Source organism: Asparagus officinalis, chromosome 8 (assembly GCF_001876935.1).
Source record: "Asparagus officinalis chromosome 8, Aspof.V1, whole genome shotgun sequence".
In the NCBI taxonomy this organism is placed as follows: Eukaryota; Viridiplantae; Streptophyta; class Magnoliopsida; order Asparagales; family Asparagaceae; genus Asparagus; species Asparagus officinalis.
In genome coordinates, this window is record NC_033801.1 from 81,875,046 (window position 1) to 81,893,148 (window position 18,103).

At 40.6% G+C, this 18,103-nt stretch overlaps 1 protein-coding gene across 1 annotated transcript; it reads left to right on the forward strand.

Annotated features, from left to right (window-relative positions):
* On the forward strand, positions 10,206 to 15,045 carry LOC109821440. Its single transcript, XM_020387624.1, has 7 exons — positions 10,206 to 10,358; positions 10,691 to 10,777; positions 12,224 to 12,436; positions 13,520 to 13,690; positions 13,788 to 13,841; positions 13,977 to 14,120; positions 14,677 to 15,045. Exons 1-7 carry the CDS (start codon positions 10,206 to 10,208, stop codon positions 15,043 to 15,045), a joined length of 1,191 nt encoding a protein of 396 aa, XP_020243213.1.

The following is an 18,103-nucleotide window of genomic DNA, read 5'->3' on the forward strand; positions in this document are numbered from 1 at the left end:
CTTTTTATTTTTGTAATTAGTTCTTTTTCTTCTTGCTTTTATTTCTTAAGATGTAAAATTAATTCTTATAGTAATCTTAGAGTTGTATGAAACTAGTTTAATTTCCTTCATATTGTATGAATTATTATCTTGCACTTAAATATTCATGTTTAGGATAATCAACTAGAGAACTAATTGGTAGAAGAAGAATTTGATAAACTAGAGAACTAATTGGTAGAAGAAGAATTTGATAATCTATGTTTATCTTAAATGGTTTGATAGGTTATGCTTATGAATGTTTATCTTAAATGGTTTGATAGGTTATGCTTATGAATTCTAGGATTACTATCTTGTTGTTATTCTTTTCACGAATTGTAATTTTGACTTAAATGATAATTTAATAGGTTATACTTTTCTTAAATGGTAAGATAGTCTATACTTAATAAATCTATGTTGAAATATGATAAAAAGAGAATAGTTTGTATTTTATAATTGAGATTAGTTAGTGGATTTAACTCTAGATCTCTCATATCTTTAATTGAATCCTCCATCTTTTGTTTCTTGATTTTCCTCTTTTTATTCTTGTTTTTTATTTTATTCTTTGATTCTTTCTTCTCTTCTCTAAAATTCAATTTATTGTCACTTGCATATATTCAAAACAATCACTCATCATATCTCTCTCCATAATCACACTTATTCTTTAATTCTATTTTTATCACGCACAAAACATAAGAACCAATTCTAATAATCTCTTAAAATCACCTTCCTCGTGGGATCGATAACTTTTTATAGTATAACTTGCATCAATTGTGCACTTGCAATTTTGATACATAATTATGCCGCATTAAAGTCTCGAATCGAAACTGGTGAGTTGATTTTGACTCGTATCGTCGAGTTAACTTTGAACTGATTATCTCCATCACAATATATTGACTTGCGTTGACTTTCATCGTAACATGTTGAATGGCGTTGACCTAGAATTACGCGTTGACCGACGTTGACCTAGGGTTTCGGATCGCCCAACATTGACTTTTTATTACAACGCGTTGACCGGCATTAACCTAGGGTTTAGGATCGCCCAGCGTTGACTTTTCAATGCAACACGTTGGCTGGCGTTGACTTTTATTACAACGCGTGGTAGCCTCAAGTGTTGAGTTTGTAGGACTAACTATTAAAGCTGATTCATCTGCAGGTATGGATCTTATTCTAAAGTTGTTGGATGCTCAAGTCATGAGACCAACTAATGGAGTTGTTACGTCAATGACTCTCACATGCATAGGATTTTTGGCAAACCCTCAGCCATCAACGGGTTTGATGAGCCTTTACCGACTACCGTTTGAGTCGAGCTAACATGCAGATTATTTAAGTCCGTTCCGCATGTAACGTTATGCTAAAAGAGTTAATTCTTTTAGTGCTACGATATTGAATATGTAGACTTCGTCTTTCTCATGGGAATAGACTACCCGACCGTATGTATCAGATGCAGACTCAGAATTTTTAGCAAATCCTCAGCCCTCAACGGATTTGATGTGCCTTTACCGATTACCGTTTGAATCGGGCTAGCAAGTGAATTTTTTAAACCCGTTTTCACATGTAACATTGTGCTAAGAGAGTTAACTCTCTTAGTGCTACGATATTGAATACGTAGACTTTATCTTTCTTACGGGAATAGACTACCCGCCAACGCGTGTTAGGCACTGACTTATACCTTCTTAGGATTCAGGATGAAAGTCCCCAAACTTGGATTCTGGTGTCTTTTTCAATCGGTGAAAGACTAAACCGACAACACGTGTTAGGCGCTGACTTATCCCTACTTAGGGTTCGGGATAAAATTCCCTATACGTGTGAGGCACGGATTATGGTGTTATTAATAACAACCTGTCACAATGTCGAATATGTGGGCTATTATCCTTTTTACGACAAAAGACTAACCGACAACGCGTGTTAGGTGCTGACTTATCCCTTCTTAGGTTTCGGGATAAAATTCCCCAGACTTGGATTCTGGTGTCTTCTTCAATCGGTGAAAGACTAAACCGGCAACGCATGTTAGGCATTGACTTATCCCTTCTTAGGATTCGGGATAAAATTTCCCATGCGTGTAAGGCACGGATTATGGTGTTATGAATAACAACTTGTCACAATGTTGAATATGTGGGCTTTTGTTCTTTTTATGGTCAAGAACTAACCGACAACGCGTGTTAGGTGCTGACTTATCCCTACTTAGGATCTATCCCTACTTAGGATTTGGGATAAATTCTCCGTGCGTGTAAGGCACGGATTATGGTGTTAAGAATAACAACCTGCCACAATGTTAAATATATGGGCTTTTGTTTTTTTAGAGTCAAGAACTAACCGGTAACGCGTGTAAGGCGCTGACTTATCCCTACTTAGACTTCGGGATAAAAGTCACCAGACTCGGATTCTGGTGTCTTTTTTAATCGGTGAAAGACTAAACCGGCAACGCGTATTAGGCGTTGACTTACCCCTACTTAGGATTCGGGATAAAATTCCCCATACGTGTAATGCACGGATTTTGGTGTTTGAAAAGTAATATCTTCTCTTGGGCAAAGACGAACCCAATGCTGAAAAGGAAGAATTTTATATTCTATCTCCAGTTGCAAAGGAAACTCAAAGTGGGCTCTCCACTTTGAGAATCTGAAGAGTGAAACTTAGAGTGGGATCTCCACTCCGAGAATCAAAAAGATTCGGATAATCCTAACTGACGGAAGGTTTGATTACCGAACTCAAGGTGATTTTATCGTTTATCGAGAGTGAATTGTGATTTTGACCCTAACTGTAGGAAGGTTTGATCAAGCAGGAGTTTGAGGTGACTCTAACTGTAGGAAGGTTTGATCACTCGATTTGAAAGTGGACCTCTCGTTCATGGAAGGAATTGAGAGGAGATTTTGGTTGTGGTCCTAACTGTAAGAAGGTTTGACCAAATAGACAGTGAGAGTGGGAGTACAAATTACAGCGAAAGTATTGATTCGTACAAATCACTCGAAGAGAGTCCCTGGTGTTAAGTGACAAATACTTAACACGAAGGGGTTTGACAATTGTCAATGATCAGGAGACTAAAATTCCGAGTACTATGTCAGGACTTTAACAGTGGGAGTTTAGTGTTTCTCACTTTGTTTATAATGACCGGGTTATCCCTAATAATATTACATGTAACATTCTTCCGGAAACTTCCCGTTACATGAATCATTCACCCTCAGCTTCCTTTGCGAAACTGGGTCTAACATTGTATTTAGTTGGATGACCGAGCTATCCTTAAGAATACCAGACATTACACTCTCTAGGAACTTCCTGTGAAAGAAATGAAATAGTTTAGACTCATAAACCTGTTAGAGTATGTAGGGAGCAATTTAACCTCATATACCTAATTAAGGATTGAGAAGCAGTTTATACTTGTATATTTTTTGGAGTGCCGGAAGGAGCAGTTTATACTCTTATACTTGTCGAAGTCTTCATTCGACTTAATTGAGCGTTATGACGCCGACTTCAACCAATGTTTGAATGCTATTCTTGAGAGCGAAGCAAACCTTGGTAGGATGAAGGATCCTCCTGTGGTACACACAGTACTTCGGATCCGAAGTATTGTCAGCTTCCTCCTGATCTGCGATAGGTGGTAGCTTGATTTTGTTATTTTCAAGGAAGGACTCAAAAATGGCTGGAACGTCTTCGTCCTTGAAGGAGTACTCTTTTTGGAGTCTCGGATCCGAAGCGTTTCGCTGTCTCTGGGGTTGTTGTTGTGACGTCTGATTAACGTCAATAACTGCTGCAGGTGCCTTCCCCTTACCACGGAAGACGAAGCTCGAATTCGGAGGGTTAGCCATCGATTGGCTTCTTTCAGCTTTCTTCCTTCTGAGGAAGCGTTCGACCTGCTCTCCGTGCACCTTCAACTCTTTTTAGGTATTGGATGTTGCTACTCCCATAACTTCCAATATATCGATGGATAGGTTGTTATGATAAGTTTGAAGGATGAAGTCCTCTGTGATTGGATCTCGACAGTTCATCACCTTATTCCAGAAGCACTTGACGAAGTCGTTGACCATCTCGTCGTACTCCTGTTTCTCATTGAAGAGTGTCCTGATTGACACCTCAGCGTCATCATCAAAAATGTGAGTGAGGAACAGGTTCTCCAGATCGTCCCAGTTGTTGATGCTTTCAGGTTTGAGATGGCGGTACCAATCGAAGGCAGCTCCGCGAAGGGTGCCGACGAATGACCGGACCATCAGGGATTCATTCCTAAAAATCACACCCAAGTGAGACTTAAAGTAGATTAGATGCTGAGTTGGAGAACCCTTTCCGTCAAATGGCGTGGAGTTGAACAGGTTGAACTTCGCCAGACACGGTATCGAATCCCACTCTCTTGGGTAAGGACACGGAATACCGATCTTCTTCACCTCTTGAGTACACATCAGAGCGTTGACTTTGCTCTCGAGGTCTTTTATCTTTTCATCCTCGCTCGTATCCTTCCTTGGTCGATTGGCGGGACCCCCCCCGACGTTGTTATTCTCAGTGGAGCTACTCCCAACGTTTTGGTCAACGGGAGGGTTATCTGCATCGAGGTGTTCATCCACATCTGAATTGCTAGCTGCTTGACTAACATTGTTGTGATGATTGGATTCACCTATCTGATTCTACAAGGCTCGGATCTGTTGATCATGCTCTTCCCTCATTCGCAGCATAGCCATTTCCATTTCGAACTTGAATTTCTCTTTTTTCTTAGCCAAGGCATCCTCGATGATTTTGGCCATTTGCTCACATCTGATGCTTCATCATCCGAGGATAATCTACTATTCATCCTCTGATAGTCCCTACGCCTGGTAGTTCTCACGCGTAATCGAGTTATACGTTAGGATATGTCCGAAAAATATCGGGGATTGAAACTTCACGTTGGCTTCTCCTTATTGACCATATTGATGGTGACCTTTGGGAGTTCATCATCCTACGCAGCTGATCTTTTTCTATAGAAACGCCTTGGCTTGGACTTGGACGTTCTTGTAGAGATCCTTTCAAATACCGAGACCCTCTGTGGAGCGGTCTTGAGGAAGCTACACACTGATAATACTATCCTGATTATCTCGGTACACGGACAATGAAAGTCCATATCCCGGGAATCTCTCTTTCGAGGTTTGTTCGTACCCCCAGCCCGATAATAGAACTCATCGACGTTGCGGTCAGAGCAACCTATCAGCTGTTGGTTTGATTCCTCGGATGGAACGCTGTCGTCTGTTCGACGCATCTTCTTCTGAATAGGTAGCACTTTATTAGCTTTAGCAGGAGTCACACGTTTGGAATGACACCCGTGTGAGGATGAAATTTTAGCGGTCTCCTGGTTTTGTGCAGGAATCTCCACGCGGGTAGTTACGAGAATCAACTTGTTAGGATGTCGCGTACGACCCCTAGTCTGGATGGTTGCTCAGGGTTCCTTCAACGGTCCCAAGCGTTCCTTAACAGACGCTTTGCCTTGATCTTCGTGTAAAGGACCCAGGCGACCCTTCAATGTGATTCTAAATTTGGAGAGATCCACGTCACTATAGTGTTTCACCAAAGGTCTGGTGGCAGAAGGAGCAGGATTCGAAGTTGACGAAGGCTGGGGAGCAACGTTGCTTACTTTTGCCTTAGGCGTTGATTTAGCCTTTGGCATCCAAATTTGTTTGGATCTCGGCGATCTCTTAACAGCCTCTTCCTTTTGCATTTCTTATGCTTTTCACATAAGGATCTGGGCATGCGCAAGAAGTGCGTGACGCTTCTGAATGCGCTCCTTAAGAGTGGAACAGTTCCGTTTGACACGAACTCATTCGTTAGTAGGGGGTTGGGAGGAGGTTCACGAAGCTTTCTATGGAGATGACTTAGCCACTTGGCGCTTTTTGAACTCCAGATCCTCTTGGTAATGGAGTCCGTCCACTTGATCTAAAGTTTTAGCCAATTGGCGGGCGAGACGTTGGCGACGCCTCTGACGAGCCCTCTTTGATAAATTTGGTACGCCTTCAACAATTGACTCTTTAATCGAGGAGTTCAGATCTGCAGATCTGGCTTTATTGGAAGCCTGCGGATCATTACGAGGTGCATCTGCAACAGCGGTAGCAGGGAGATCACCTTCTTGAGTCTTCAGATTTGAAGACCAGCGGATCTTTCGGGCGGAGGAGACCTTCCTGCGCTTGCGAGGAGAGGCAGATTTGGAGGAGGAGGAGGAGGAGACGTACTCCTCGAACTTCTGTTGGTCGAACTCATATTCGACCTCTTCAGCCACGAGGATCTTGATCGTCGGCTGCGGCACGACAGCCTCGTTGACGAGACTGTTGGCTCCCACTATGGTCGCCAACTTGTTTAGCGAGAAAGTTAATTTGTTCATTGCTGAGTTCATTACAACTTCAAACGTTACAATAAAAACAAAAGTTAGTCTTTTTATAAGACCTTTACACAATGAAAACAAAAAAAAAGTACAACTCTCGTCAAACAGCGCAACGAGTGTTTATCGCCTGCTGCTTGCGTGGGATCTTGGCCTGTGACGGGGATGTTGATATCCGTGGACCGTCAAATGATCAGATCAAATACGGAGCTTCATTGATTCGCGAAGGAATCAAGAAACCGAAGCGATTATCTTGGCAACAGCGAGATAACCACTCTTCTCGAGATCACCGCAACGGGGCAATCTCAAGGAAAAGAACCGGGCTGCAGATCTATCGAACTCTCCATCTTTATACCGAAGAATTCGCTAAAGTCTCCTCTTCCTCTCTAAAATTCGTGGCTCTTCAGTCTCCAATTCAATAGGGCTTCGCCAACGCTCGAGAATTCCACATCTGGAAAAATGAAGGCCCTGGGACTGTATTTATAGGCTTATGGACCCCTATTTTCGGATAAGAATGATCAATTCAATCTTATCTTCAGTTGTAACTACTTAACCACGTTCTTGGATGATATCAGAACAATTGAAACAAATCCAGACGGTTAACAATCGGAAAACAGCTTAAAACCGCCAAATTAGTATTTTTTGGGCTGCGAACAACCGTGTGTGTCTCGGCGTGGCCGAGATACTTGTGAGTTTCTCGGCCATGGCCGAGACACCTTGGGGTGTCTCGGCCTGGCCGAGACACCAAGGGGTATCTCGGCCGAGGCCCGGAATGTAGTTTCGTGTGTTATGTTCGTTTCTGTTCGTTTCTGTCGTATTTTCGTTGTCCGAACTCAGAATTGCGTGATTCAAAGTGTGTTGGAAAGCCGACAAGGAGATCTACGAGCTTCCATGATTGAATCACATGTGGAGTAAACGGGACCTGAGGGGTTCTTCTTCTTTTGTAAGTGATGTACAGCTCCCGGTTCATTCGTGTTTCTGTTGTTCCGAAATTACGTTGCTTCGCATGGTCCGTCGACTCACTTCATGCGTTCGTCATCGTCAAATGAGCTTCTGTGACTCGAATAGCGATGTTCATCGTCTTCTCTCTGTCTCGAGCCGCGTGCGGGGACCTATCGGCAATTTTTGACGCCTACAAGCAAGTTGAGCCATTTCTGGTGAGCTAGATGTTGACACTTTAATAGACAAAAATGGGACCATCACATAATGCTTAAGGTAACAAAATAGTAACAACATTTTCTTGTAATTTATTCAGTGGCAACTAGTTATAAAGTTGAGCAGATCATAATAATTAATTTGTTATAAATCAAGAGTGAACGACATAAAGTTTAGCTATTTCCCATATGAATTTAGTTCTTAAGACTATATAGAATTGGGTCAGGCACCTAAATTCCTAGTAGAAAGCTAATTACATGCGAGTTGCAAAAAAATAATCAGCGAGATTTGTTAAAGAAGGATGTCCCAAGACTTTGAAGAGCGCACCAGGTGGCATACAAAGGAAATTAAGGGGGGGGGGGGGGGGTTATTCATTGGTGTAATTTGGGGGTAATGGGATAATTTGTGAACATCAATGTTTGGTGTTATTGGTTGGGGTAATTGGAACTGGAGTTCAAGTTATCAGTGTTATTGGTTTGTTGGGGGTAATGGAGACAAATACACGCACTTCCCCTAATTTACACCACCTATATAAAATTCCACCAGCCCCAAGCCCGAAATTTACCCGACATCTCCCCTCCTGGAAACAAAAGAGGGAATTTACCCAAGCCCGAAATTCCAGCAGCCCAGCTCCGGCCTCCTCGCCACTCGCATAGAACGAAGCAATCTCGCTCGAGCTCTCCGACCGCCGCCGCAAGAAGATGAACCCTATCAGTCGACATCGGAGCGCATGGAGACCGAGGAGGCGATCGCCGGCCCCAGCACCGCCAGCGCGGCGATGTCCCAAGGGCAAGCAAGCTCAGGCCTTTGAGGAGCGTGGTCGATGCTTTCCAACGGCTCGCTCAGCTCATTGATCAGGCCAAAGCCTTCTCTCGCTCTGCAAGCGGTAAACCTCGAATCTGAAATTGGAAACATGGACGAGAGGGAGAGAGGAAAAGGAAAAGTTTATACGTTTTAACATCCCATGGCGGCTGCTGCTCTTCCCCTCCCATGGCGGCTGCTGCTCTGTCCCCTCCGACCGCAGCAAACCCGCCAGCGGCCTACTCTGTAATCCCCTCCCCCTCCACCACCTCCTCCGTCGCGGACAATTGATGAGTAAAATAAAATAGTCCCGCTGCTTATTTTCTCAGTGGAATGAGATAAGGTAAAATGAAATAGTGGGTTTCTCAGTGGACAATTGATGAGTAAAGGGAAGGATAATTTTGGTTTTGGTTAACTTGATTCTGAAATTGGAGTCGGAGCTGGGCTTCTTGTGTGTTATTACGATTGTTTCAGTTGGTTTGTAGGATATTTATGAGAGAATTAAAATGTTGAGATGAGTTGATCCTGCTTTTGGTTTTGGTTAAATTGATTCTGAAATTGTTTCTGTTGTTTGTGTGTTATTAGATTAATATATTGATAAAATGTTGGATGAAATTATCCCATTGGGTAAAATTACCCCACTTTATCCCACTTTATCCCACCCAAATTATCCCATTGGGTAAAATTACCCCATTGGAACAATTTTACCCATTATCCCCAAAATTACCCCAATGAATAACCCCCCTAAGCTTTCAGTGATTAAAGTTGACTTTTCAGTTGGGTTGGGACCCTACCATTGAAAAGTGACAGTGACCCTCGTATCAATCGACTCCTACAATGTAGATTTTTTGCTCCATCCATGAAGATGCGTTCAAAAATTATTAAAGGATGGACTAAACAAATTAGGAGTAAGTATTCAAATTGCATTGAGGGATAGACTTCGAAAATTGTAAACCCTAAGAAGAAAGTTCAAATAATAATTATCATATACATTGATGGATAAGAAGCAGTGACCTGAGGGGGAGGCAGTGGAGGCACACGGTGGAGGAGGAGGCGGTGGAGGAGGAGGCGAGCGCGCCGGCAAAGATGAGGCGGCGGAGGATCGCGAGGGCCGGCAAAGATGAGGCGGAGGCGAAGGTCAGGCGTTGGCCGGCGAAGATGAGGTGGAGGCGGAGGGGAATTTTTTGGCGGAGGGGAATTTGAGGGTGCGGTTTAGGGCAGAATTTTTTGGGGATGGAATTTGAGAGGGTGCAGTGTTTGGGGATGAAATTTAACCCTAATATAACTCCCAAACGGTTTCAACCGTTTGGGCAGATATGTTCCAAACAGTTTAACCCGTTTGGGATCTCCGTTTGGGTTTATTCATTAGTCCAAACAGTTTAAAACGTTTGGAATAATTAACCCAAACAGTTTAAACCGTTTGGGCTATTTTGACTTGCCCAAACGGTTCCAATAACCGTTTGGGCTGTTCTGTTTTGTACTTATGCCTGGTCGAGTGAAACGAGGGATTTCTAGATGGTAACAAATAACATACATTATTATTTATTATTATTAATTGACGTTTCTCTGTAGATAGTAACAAGTATTGATGCAATAATAATGATATTCTAGAAAATACAATTAGATGAATTCATCAAATATTTGTTACAAAAATAAGAGCCAGCGGTGGTATAATAAGGGTCTCATCTGGTCGAGTGAAACGAGGGATTTCTAGATGGTAACAAATATCATTCATTATTATTAATTATTATTAATTGACGTTTCTCTGTAGATAGTAACAAGTATTGATGCAATAAGGATATTCTAGAAAATACAATCAGATGAATTCATCAAATATTTGTTACCAAAATAAGAGCCAGCGGTGGTATAATAAGGGTCTGTACGTAGTGAAACTTTGCTTGAATTATCAATGGCTATGAGAAAAGCATTCTCTCCGCTTCTTTTAATACTTGTGTTTATTACTAAAAGTGTTGAATGTCGATGGAGTTTCACGGAGGAAGAAGACTTGGAATTTGAAAAACAACTGAAAATCCTTAACAAACCTCCTGTGAAAACCTTTCAGGTACTCTTTTTCCCCCTTAAAATAAGCCTGTAGTGTTAAAAATGAGATCATTCATGATCCATCTAGTTTTATATCCTAATTACGACCTAGTAGTGAATATATAGATCGTTGGCAAATCATATAATCAAGTACCAAAATTAATTTTATGGTATAGATAATTAGTTCTATTAGTTTTTACCGGGTGATAGCTGACATATTTGATTATGATGTATGTATGTACTCATAAATAGCTTTTCAACAAAATTCGCCATCAACATTTGTTTTAACTTGTTTAAGTTTCTGTAATTAGGATCACTTTATACATTAACAGTGGAGGCTTTTATATTTTGCAGTCTCAGAGCGGACATTTTTATGACTGTATTGATATCTACAAACAACCAGCTTTTGACAATCCTCTTCTGAAAGATCACAAACTTCAGGTACAAAGGGATTTTTGTTTTTTTTAATATAATTCCTTGGTTGCATTTGTACTATATTTTGTATGGCCAAAAGCAGTAAGATATAATTAATGCAAGCATTTTTATATCCGACCTGCTTATACCAAAATATATTAAAATGACAATATTACATATTGACACTTCTGTCATAACAAGAAACATTATTCCCTTTTTTTATACATATTATAATACTAGTGCAAAAAGATTCTAAGTTAGATTTACTTGTTCATATAATTAAAAAGAAAAGAAAGTAAATTAATAGTTACCTTATATATAAAGACTAAAAGATTTCTTTTCATAAACTTATCCTATGGGCTCATTTTCCTTACGCAAGAGAAGGTCAAACTTTTCAGACTTGATTATTAGATTACAACATGCACGATTAGAAGTCATTGCAGAAAGGTGACGAATTGGCTTTTTAGCTAAAAGATAAAAAAAAGATTAGTAAAAACATGGAAAGAAATTTAACTCCGGTTTTTATTTCATTAATTAGACACACACACACAAAAGCAAACGCGCACAAAAAAAAAAGGAAGCCAACCCAAAACCACCACCACCACCACACACACTCACGAAACACTCACAAAAAAAACTCTTCTCTTCTCTTCTCTTATCTTCTTTTCAAGTAAGGAAGCAAACAAACGATTAATTAGATGGTGATGTCTATATGATATGTTTTTAGACATAACATCCAACAATATTGTTTCCCACAAAGCCCTTAGGATAAGCATGTTTTTTTTTTCAATAATCGGATATTATTTAAAATAGTCCGGATCAGTCCTTTTTATCCATTTTTCAATATCCGGCCTGAGTTTTAAACAAAGACAAAGTAAATCCCCATATAGAGATTAACTTAACCCCTATACCCTGAATGAATTAAATTCTGATGGATGGATCAGTGTATTCTAAAGCTTTGGGTTTAAATAACCCCCCATTTTTGTGGATTTCAATATCATTCAACCAAGGATATCCATTATAACTGCAAAAAAAAAAAAACTTCTCCTCTTCTCTTCTTTTCAAGTAAGGAAGCAAACAAACGATTAATTAGATGGTGATGTCTATATGATATGTTTTGAGACATTGCGTGCTTCCATCTCTCTCAGACATTATTTTTGAGCCAAATAACCTTACCCTGCACGTTTGGGACCCTTTTAATGAAGCCAAAGAGAGCTCAAATGTGTGTCTTGGTGCCTACGTACGTATATACATATACACATACATATTACTTGATCAACATGATCAATGAATATTTTCGATATAGAAGACTGGCTAGTGTAAGTAATCCAATATGATTATTGCATTAATTAAAAATAGTTATACGAGATGCACTATTATCCCAATTAAAGTGTTAAGTTGAACAAATGAATACTTACACTTGTTTCTCAGGTAAATAGTATTATTAGATGATGATTGGATTGCTTGATGCAGATGAGTCCCAGCAGTTTTCCAAGAGGCGTGACTCGTGAACTACAGCCTTCCACTGCAAAATACAATTTCTACAAGAACATCAGTTGTCCATTAGGAACCGTTCAAATTCGCAGAACTACTAAGAACGATTTGATACATGCCAAAACTCTTCAGAATCATATCAAAGGACACAATAGTTTCCAATCGAAGATTGCTAGTCTTAATGGGAGCCATGTAAGTAAACCTTTTCATTTCACCCTTTCTATCTAAGGGGCTCTTTGGTTTGCTATTATAAGGGGGGAAACTCAGAAAACCCCTCCACGTCAGTTTTTTAGTCCTCCACGTCAGTTTTTTTGTTTCTATCCATTTCTTTGTGCCGCTTTGGTTCGCTCGGATGAAAGAGGAAAAACTCTGCTGAAATCGCCGCTAGCTCAGATTTTTTTCCCTCTCCGATTTCCTTCCCCAACCGAGTGAAATTGATGAAAACTCTGCTATGTCAGATTTTTTTCCTTCTTTGCTTTGTTTACAAAAGTTTTTCTTTTTTTTTCTATGCTAACCAAACACAAGAAAAATAAATACATTGGTTTCTCACCATTTTTTATGTGCGAACCAAAGCAAAACAATCTATTTCTTAAAAAAGTTTGGAAAACTAAAAACTTGTATTTCTTTACATGGAATTGCATTTCCTTATATCAAGGAAACGAACCAAACAGCCCCTAAATGTACATGAAAATAACTGCATTAATTTTTTGCAACCACTGGGCTAGCCAAGATGCAAAAGATTGAGAGAGAGCTTTAGTACATAAAAATATAAAAGAAACCAAAGATTTAAAAGAAAGGGAAGAATATTATGTTCTCCTAAATTTTGTTTGATAATTTAACAACAGATACTATGGATACATTTGATTTGTGATATTTGTTTGTCCTTACCTAATTTTTACATCATATGTTGTCGAATATGCGCTTCATTTAACTCTCACTTTTTTTTGGCTAAAAGAGCTATGATGCTCCTTTTATGTCATCAGGAACGTGTATTATAAACCTAACAAGTCAACATTAGTAAGTTTAATTTACAAAAGTTAACTGAAGAGGAAAATAATTTCAGTGGATAAAGTCACAGACAAAATATCAATATCAAAATCCAAAACACAATAGTGCTCAAGTAATCTCCGCCCTAATAGAGAACTATTGAGAAAACAATAAAGCCCAAAGCGAGTCACGTCAATAAGTAAATTTATCAACTTTGGTATGGATACGGATCCTCTGCTTATCCCTTCTTGCTCTAAGAGAGATTGTTTTGTTTCATTTGTTAAACAGTTTGCAGTGATGAAATCGGTTCTTGGAGAATATTATGGGTCGCATGCTGCGCTTGTTGTTTATGGTTTTCCAAATATTACGCTTAATCAGTTGACAATGAGTGAAATATGGGTCATTGGAGGTGCAGAGGGACCCGAGGACGAAGTAAATGTGGTACAAGCAGGATGGGATGTAAGTGAAGTTACTATTAAACTTAATTAAGATTTTTTTTGCCAAGAAAATGAAGCTCACTTGAATTTCCACTAAAACTCTCTCCCCCTCATTTCAGGTGTTTCCCAGTCTAAATGGTGACTCTTTAACACAACTATTTACGTATTGGACGGTATGATCCGAGTGCATGTCTAGTTTAAAAACTTTATAATAGGAGATACTTATTTCTCTCGTTTACTTGTAGTTTTCAACAAGCAGGAGGATTAAGATTCTATATAACATAAAATGATTAGTGTCGTGCATGCAGGCTGATGGTTATAAAAAAGCTTGCTACAATCTCGAGTGTCAAGGATTTGTTGTGGTATCTAGATCAGCTTCTCCTGGGATTGAAATATTTCCCCTTTCTACCTATGGTGGAATTCAAGAGTTAATTGACATAACTATCTTCAAGGTAAATCAGAATTGGGTTTAACTCCGTTTTCTGTAGACTTACATCAAGCATTCAACTTTCTTTTGAAATTTATTTCTATGCAAGGGAGTTGTCCACAAATTTATCTCTAGTATGAAGTCTGATAGCCACCTTTACTTTATTTTTCCTGATTTCTTAATGACCCTATTAACTTTTGTGATGTAGTCAGTTATCCTCTGTTTCATATTTTACTAATACATGTACTTTTTTGTCCTTCGATGAAAGCGTTATTTTATTAGTTAAGCTTTTACAGCTCAAGGAATTTGTGTGATATTTACAATTAAACATTGCTGATAAGATTTCAACAAGATCCTCACTTTTATTTAAAAGTTAATAGATAAATGACAACGTGGTTAGAGATCCATATGTTAATAATATAGAAGTGAAGTGTAATAAAGTAGCCATACTCACTTACATTATATGAAGTGCATCTGTAAATAACTCTTACTTGTTGAAGTGTAATAAAGTAGCCATACTCACTTACATTATATGAAGTGCATCTGTAAATAACTCTTACTTGTTCTTCTTTAAATTGTAGGATCAGGAAACTGGAAATTGGTGGTTGGCATTTGGAGATGATTTTGTGGGATATTGGCCAAAGGAAAATTTCAATAAAATGGAGAAAGCTACTGAGGTTGATTGGGGAGGTGCAGTTTACTCTCCCTTGAATGAGCCTAGTCCTCCTATGGGGAGCGGTCATCTACCTTTCGAAGGTTTAAACAAGACATGCTATTTTCTGAATGTTGAGTTAGTAGATAAAAATAATAAGTACTATAGCGCAGATAAAATCAATGTCGAGCTGGGCGCTGATGCCCCTAGTTATTATAACATCGATGAAAATATGGAAACCGGATATCCAGATGGTTACCGATTTCGTTATGGTGGTCCTGGAGGATATACAGGATGAAGAACAATTTATATATTTGCCTAAGAACAGTTGGAACGGCAATACAACTTATGTTTAGCTCTTGGAATTGGAATTCTCCTTAGTTGTATGTTCCTAGTTTAAGACTCCTTGAAATTGCAACAAAACTTATGTTTTAAAGTTTTCCAGATGGTAAGTTGTTTGGGAAGTTGTTTGGTTGCTGCACTGTTTCCTTAATAAATATCTTTTTGTAAATTTCTTGGAAGAGTTTCAGTGCCTATGTTCCAATAAAGCATTGATTTCTCTGCTATTTATAGTTCTTTCTAGTTTCCATGTCAAAAATGTTAAGAGACATTGCAGCTAGCAAATTGAGAATAATGACTTCCAGGCCTCAACGTTTCATTTGCCCACACCAATAAAACTTGAAATATAAGTAATTATTATTATTATTATTATTATTTGAGACAAAAATAGGGCAAAATGTCTTATTCAATATATATATGGAGAAAGTGAATCTGCGGTGACTCCGTAGGCTGTCATCTGAGGATGCGGGATCTGGGCGGTTTATTATAAACCCAATAAAGAGATCTGAGCCCTTCGTTGAAAATCCCATCCCCCAAAATCCCTACCCTTCTCTCTTCTTTCCCGCTCAGATCGCGCCATCACCGACCCCTCCTCCTCACCCCCGCCCGAAAGCGCCGCCGCCCAAGCTCGGCCAAGCCCTCGACGTCCCCTAAAAGCGTCGCCGCCGTCCCCTTGCCCTAGCCATCACCTCCCCTCCTCCTCTCCAGCTCCCGAGATCGCCGCCGCTGAGCGTCGCCGCCGGGTCAAAACAATGATCGTTTTCGCGGTGAATTTTGGCGAAATACCCAAAATACCCTTCGTGTTCAAAGCCAAAATTCAGGTCAAGGACACACCCGGGCTGGGTCATGGTCATCATGTCTGATCACATAGCACCCCCCGGTCCCCCACAATTGGTTAAAGTTTGCAAATAAAACCCTTTTGCAGAATTTAGCCAATTTTGCATAAAAGCCCCTTCTACAAAATCTTGGTTTTGACTCCACATGCCTTATCAAAATTTTGATCACGAGTTCGTGGTCAAAACTCATTGGATGTCAGCCCCAAATTCGTGGCCCTTTTGCAGATAAACCCCTCTAAAAACATTTAGGGGCTGTTTTGCAAATAAACACCTCAAGTAACTCCTTGATCCTATTGCATAAAGCACCCCCACATCCCTTCATCAAGTGGACATAAACCCAATACCCGAAATTTCAGTTCCACTTTTGCAAATAAACCCCCACGAAATTTCAGTCCCCTTTTGCAAATAAGCCCCCCAAAAATTCGGCCATTTCACCTCTCTTGCACAAAACCCCCAAGAGCATATTTTCATACATAAACTCCTATCTACCAAGCATAAAGATGCAATCTTTAAAGCAAAATAAGAGGATTGAGGGGAGGATTTTACCCAAATCAAAGAAGCTTCTTCGGGCTTGGAAATGGAATTTGAAACCTAAGTTTAAGAGAGAAGGAGATTTCGGCAAATGGGTACCCGCCAAAATCCAACCTTGCCTTGAGGAATGATGTTCTTCAAATGGAGGGAGCTTGGGGAAGAAGAAGAACTTTCAAAACCGAATAAAAGGGGGGGGGAGTTCGGTTTTTGGGAGCTAAATAGGAGGGAGTTCTCTTTGAAAATTTGAAAAGAAGGGGGAAAAACAAAAGGGGTAATGAAAACAAAACAAGGAAAAGCTAAACAAGCAAAAGGAGAAAAAGACAAAAGAGATGGGAGAGGGGGTGTCTCGGCCCCACAACCGAGACACCCTAGGGTGTCTGAAGGAGATTTCGGCAAATGGGTACCCGCCAAAATCCAACCTTGCCTTGAGGAATGATGTTCTTCAAATGGAGGGAGCTTGGGGAAGAAGAAGAACTTTCAAAACCGAATAAGAGGGGGGGGAGTTCGGTTTTTGGGAGCTAAATAGGAGGGAGTTCTCTTTGAAAATTTGAAAAGAAGGGGGAAAAACAAAAGGGGTAATGAAAACAAAACAAGGAAAAGCTAAACAAGCAAAAGGAGAAAAAGACAAAAGAGATGGGAGAGGGGGTGTCTCGGCCAAGGGCGAGACACCCCCGGGTGTTTTAGGTCCTGTTTTGTCCCTATATGCCTGTTTTGGACCCGGATACACCCATTTTCGTCGATTATTGGATGTTTTGATGAAAATCAACACCAATCAACATTCGATACACGAAACCCTAAGGGTCAACGCCGGTCAACGCGCAACCCTAGGTCAACACCAGTCAATGTGTTGCAATAAGAGTCAACGTTCGAGGATGAAAATCCACACCAATCAACGTTCGACGATTCAAAAACCTACAACGCGTAACCCTAGGTCAGCGCCAGTCAACGCGTTGCGACAAAAGTCAACATTCGACGATTCGAAACCCTAAGGGTCAACGCCGGTCAACGCGTAACCCTAGGTCAACGCCAGTCAACGCGTTGCGACAAAAGTCAACATTCGACGATTCAAAACCCTAGGGGCAACGCCGGTCAACGCGTAACCCTGGGTCAACGCCAGTCGATGCGTTGCAACAAAAGTCAACGTTTGACGATTCGAAACCCTAAGGGTCAACGCCGGTCAACGCGTAACCCTAGGTCAACGCCAGTCAACGCGTTGCGGCAAAAGTCAACATTCGACGATTCGAAACCCTAAGGGTCAACGCCGGTCAACGCGTAACCCTGGGTCAACGCCAGTCAACGCGTTGCGACAAAAGTCAACATTCGACGATTCAAAACCCTAGGGCCAACGCCGGTCAACGCGTAACCCTGGGTCAACGCCAGTCGACGCGTTGCGACAAAAGTCAACGTTTGACGATTCGAAACCCTAAGGGTCAACGCCGGTCAACGCGTAACCCTGGGTCAACGCCAGTCAACGCGTTGCGACAAAAGTCAACATTCGACGATTCAAAACCCTAGGGCCAACGCCGGTCAACGCGTAACCCTGGGTCAACGCCAGTCGACGCGTTGCGGCAAAAGTCAACGTTTGACGATTCGAAACCCTAAGGGTCAACGCCGGTCAACGCGTAACAACCAGAGTCAACGTTTGACGAT

What these genes read in the sequence shown, in the direction of transcription:
- LOC109821440 (XM_020387624.1), top strand. Translation starts at nt 10,206, where the DNA reads ATGGCTATGAGAAAAGCATTCTCTCCGCTTCTTTTAATACTTGTGTTT. An exon ending in CTCCTGTGAAAACCTTTCAG is followed by an intron (nt 10,359 to 10,690) that starts GTACTCTTTTTC and finishes TATATTTTGCAG; the next exon opens with TCTCAGAGCGGACATTTTTA. An exon ending in TGGTACAAGCAGGATGGGAT is followed by an intron (nt 13,691 to 13,787) that starts GTAAGTGAAGTT and finishes CCCTCATTTCAG; the next exon opens with GTGTTTCCCAGTCTAAATGG.